The sequence below is a fragment of the Nipponia nippon genome, unplaced genomic scaffold, assembly GCF_047370975.1.
Source record: "Nipponia nippon isolate SJK-2023a ecotype South Korea unplaced genomic scaffold, ASM4737097v1 scaffold_86, whole genome shotgun sequence".
Taxonomy (NCBI): domain Eukaryota; kingdom Metazoa; phylum Chordata; class Aves; order Pelecaniformes; family Threskiornithidae; genus Nipponia; species Nipponia nippon.
This window is the reverse complement of record NW_028262409.1, coordinates 144,569-149,024: the sequence shown is the minus strand read 5'-3', so window position 1 is coordinate 149,024 and position 4,456 is coordinate 144,569. Positions and strand designations below refer to the sequence as shown.

Below are 4,456 nucleotides of genomic sequence, written 5' to 3'. Positions count from 1 at the left end.
TGATATCAGGATTGGATTTAATCTGAGATCACCCTATGTTCCTATTTACCTGTTGCTGTAGGGCAGGACTGACCCCTGCAGAACCCCCAGCAGAGCCTGCTGCTCCCTGGGGGACCCTCAGCCAGCACCAACCAGAGCTCACCAAAGCTCTTCCTGAAAAGTGAAAGGCTCTTTGGGGGCGTCCTATAAGAATGTGAATGGATTTTCCTGAAAGCAGTCATCCCTAACTTCTCCCTTCCTTTACCTCCTTGAACAGATGCCCATTCTCAGAGGGACACAATGTCCAACACCAGCTCCATCACCCACTTCCTCCTCCTGGCATTCGCAGACACACGGGACCTGCAGCTCTTGCACTTCTGGCTCTTCCTGGCCATCTACCTGGCTGCCCTCCTGGGCAACGGCCTCATCATCACTGCTGTAACCTGTGACCACCGCCTCCACACCCCCATGTACTTCTTCCTCCTCAACCTCTCTGTTCTTGACCTGGGCTGCATCTCCACCACTGTCCCAAAATCCATGGCCAGTTCCCTTTGGAACAACAGGGCCATCTCGTACTTGGGATGTGCTGCCGAAGTCTTTATGTTTGTCTTTTTGATGTCAGCAGAATTGTATCTCCTCACCATCATGGCCTATGACCGCTACGTTGCCATCTGCACACCCCTGCACTACAGGACCCTCCTGGGCAGCAGAGCTTGTGTCCACATGGCAGCAGCTGCCTGGGGCACTGGGTTCCTCTATGCTCTCCTGCACACTGCCAATACATTTTCACTCCCGCTCTGCCAAGTCAATGCTGTGGGCCAGTTCTTCTGTGAAGTCCCCCACATCCTCAAGCTCTCCTGCTCACGTTCCTACCTAAGGGAAGCTGGGCTTCTTGTGGTCAGTGTCTGTGTGGGCTTTGGGTGTTTTGTTTTCATTGTGGTGTCCTATGTGCAGATCTTGAGGGCCGTTCTGAGGATCCCCTCTGAGCAGGGACGCCACAAAGCCTTTTCCACGTGCCTCCCTCACCTGGCCGTGGTCTCTGTGTTTTTGAGCACTGCAGTGTTCGCCCACTTGAAGCCCCCCTCCATCTCCTTCCCTTTGCTGGACCTGGTGGTGGCAGTGCTGTACTCGGTGGTGCCTCCAGCAGTGAACCCCCTCATCTACAGCATGAGGAACCAGGACCTCAAGGATGCCTTATGGAAACTGATCCAATGGGTGCTGTTTCACTGACAATAACCTGCCTCCCCTCCTCTCCACATTTCCTAGAGTTTATCTTAGGCCATGAGTCTGCTTTTTTTCTCTTGCAATCATTCTATTTAGAGATAATTTTCTGGGTTCCTACTCCTGTGGAGTTTTGATCCTGTTGTGTCTGGCCTGTCAGATAGGAGCTCTTCAATAAAAGGGGATCTCTTGGGCGCAATGCCAAGAAAATGTCCAAGGAATGGGTCTTTTAAAATTTCTATTCTCCTTTTGTTCTCAGTTGCTTTGGGACTAAAGGCATGGTAATGTTGGGTTACAATGGATCAAAAGTTGTGCTTTTAAAGGCTCTCTTCTTGGTGTCCAATGGCAGGGGAGATGGTCCATCAGCTCCCCATTATCTCCTCAGGTTGCTTCATGCATGACAGGACAGATGGCATGTACCCGACTCTGTGTAAATGAATTTGGAGGGGTCAGGAGAGGATGGGACTCACCACGTGCCCTGGGGTTGGAATGAATAGAGACTCAGAAGGTGAAACACCCTCAGAGGTGAAGTCCCGCAAAAGTAAAGCACTAAATCGAGGAATACACACTACAGCACTAAATCGAGGACTCTGCAGTTTCATGGGGGTCACTGGGAACCCGAAAGACACTGGGAAGGGAGAGTGGAGAGCTGCAGGAGCTGCCTGAGGACCCCCAGGGCCAGGACTCTGGTGCTGCCCTGGGGAGTGGGGCTGGTGGCAGCAGAGGAGGGAGCAAGTTCAGTGAGGCTTGAGGATCACCTACAAGATGAATTCAGGAGAGCAGCGAGTGCCTAGCCTCTTGTGGCCAGCATGAGCCGTGGGGCTGATGGGGAGCCTGAACCCCGCTGTCTGCCCCCCAGCAGCCTCTGTGGCCTTCAGAGGGGCTGGGGCTGTGGGGTGAGTGCCCAGACCTCTGCAGCAGCCTGTGCTGGGCAGTGCCATGGAGCCAGCCCAGGCTGGGCTGCTCTGCTGGGCTGGGCTGGGCTGGGGAGAGGGCAGGGGAGGTGGAGAGAGGTGGGGAGGGTCTGGGCTGGGCTGGAAAGAGCCCGGGAGAGAAAACCACCAGTGCAGAGCTAAGGTGTGTGAGTGTGCAGGGTAGGGGCAGCCAGCACTCCCAGTGCTGAGCCAGGTGTCATGGTGAAGGAAGCAAGGCATCCAAGGTGCAGAAGAGAGGGGCCGGGTCTGCGCCATGTTTCCAGGACACCCTGGGGAAGCTGCCCCAGGAAATTTGTCCCAGACCAGTCCCACCCACCGGCCATTTCCATCTCCGGCCATACACCCCAGCCCTGAGGAGGATCCTTTGCTGCATGGTCACCCCCATCCTCCTCTTGGGCTCAGTGACACCCAACTCCACTGCCATTAGTAATACAAAGGGAAGCAGTTTCTGACAGCCATTACACACCAAATCCCACAGCTCTTGCAAGAGCTGGACTCTCAGCCAAGCCTCTTCTCAGACAGCTCCAGCTCAATCGGGTGCTTCTCTCGACCAATTTTGAAAATCTTCATTGACTGAGATTTTACCAGGTGGCCTGGGTCCTTGCTTTGGTGTTTGGCTCTGAGGGATTTCTGATAAACCCAGCTCTCTCAGCCCCTCCTTGTCCATTATCTGCTCCAGGCCCCAGCCATCCTTCCGGCCTCTGCAGGACTTGCTTCAGTCTGTCAGGATCTTCCTTGTGCTGCTGAGCCCCAGGCTGGACACAGCAGTCCTGCTGTGGTGGTCCTGTAGTGGGTTAGCCTTGGTCAGCAGCCAGACACCCACCCAGCTGCTCACTTGTACCCCCAGCTCAAAAGGACAAAGGGAGAAAATAAGGTGGACTGGCTCATGCGTCAAGATAAAAACAGGGAGATCACTTACTCATTACTGTCATGGGCAAAGAAGAGTTGACTTGAGGAAGATCAAGTGAATTTATTGCAAATTAAAATTGATTCAGATAGAGAGAAAGCATAGCAAAAATATTCAAGACCATTTCCCCACCCCACTCCTTCTTCCCAGGCTCAAATTACTCCATTGCTCCCAATTCTCCTACCCACCCCAACCCCAAGAGGAGCTGCGGGGATGGTGAATGGGGGCTATGGTCAGCACAGAACATCCCTGCCACTCCTTCCTCCTCACACTGCTCCCCTGCTCCAGTGTGGGCCCTCTCCACAGGATCCCACTGTGTTTGCCATCAGGGCTATGTGTTGCTCATTTCTTTCCGTCTCACTTTTCTCCTTCACACTCACAGAATGACAGAGATGTTGAGATTGGAAGGGACCTCTGGAGTTCATCAAGTGCAACTCCCCAGCTGCGACACGGTCAGCTAGAGCAGGTTGCTCAGGACCTTGTCTAGGTGGGTCTGGAATACCTCCATGGATGGAGGCTCCTCAGCCTCTGTGGGCTCCTCAGCCTCTGTGGGCAACCTGTGCCAGTGTTTCACTGCCGTCATCGAAAAAAAGTTCTTATATCTAGTCTGAATCTCCCCTCTTTTAGTTTAAAACTGACCTAGCTGAAGATGGCCCCAAACCATTCTATGCTTCTATGATTCTTTCTATGATTCTATGATAAGTAAGTACAGTGCTGGGATATCTTAGGTGACTGAGGAGCATTAGCTTTGAAAGCAGCTGGATGTGTTGCTTGGGGATTCACAGCTTTGGCAAATCTCTGCAAAACCACAGCTTTGTGCTAGAAGCAAAAGGCAGGGAGGACAAAAAGACATTTGTAAAGCCTAGGTACACAGTGAGGTGGGGAATCGGGGGGGTGGCCAAAGTCTGCAGGAGAACTGCTGCAGGCATGGGACAGCATGGGAGAGCCCGTGGTGGAGATGACTGAGGGCCTTGGTGGGGCTGGGACTTCCCCAACACAACCAAGGTCTCTCTCCTCTCAGCTATCAATATTGTCACTGCAACCAAGAGCCACGAGGGGACACCATTTCCTTACAGCCCCATGGCCTCAGTGCTCCCCCACGGAGTCCATGCACTCCTAGGGTTGTCCTGCACTCGTCATCACACACCCCCACATCACACTGCTCCATCAAGAGCCCTGAGCAATGCATGAGGAAAAGGATCTCCCTTCCCAGGTGCCAGGGATCAGAGCTTGACCATCCTTCTGGATGAAACCCATCAAGGGCTGACGTGGCAGCAGAGCCACCTGCCCATTGCCTTTGTCACCTGGAACCAGTGCTGACCTCTTGCCAGTTTAAGGCAGCCCCCAGGGAGGGGTACCTCCACCCCTGCTTCCCTTCATGGCTTCAGCTGTGATGGCCCTCAGGGGGCCCACT

At 53.7% G+C, this 4,456-nt stretch overlaps 1 protein-coding gene across 1 annotated transcript; it reads left to right on the top strand.

Annotated features, from left to right (window-relative positions):
* The first annotated feature begins 279 nt into the window (after window positions 1-279).
* Window positions 280-1,209, top strand: LOC148050393 (olfactory receptor 14A16-like). The gene has a single exon (XM_087742857.1). The coding sequence runs from the start codon at window positions 280-282 to the stop codon at window positions 1,207-1,209; it is 930 nt and encodes a 309-aa protein (XP_087598983.1).
* Window positions 1,210-4,456: the final 3,247 nt, after the last annotated feature.

What these genes read in the sequence shown, in the direction of transcription:
- LOC148050393 (XM_087742857.1), top strand. Translation starts at nt 280, where the DNA reads ATGTCCAACACCAGCTCCATCACCCACTTCCTCCTCCTGGCATTCGCA.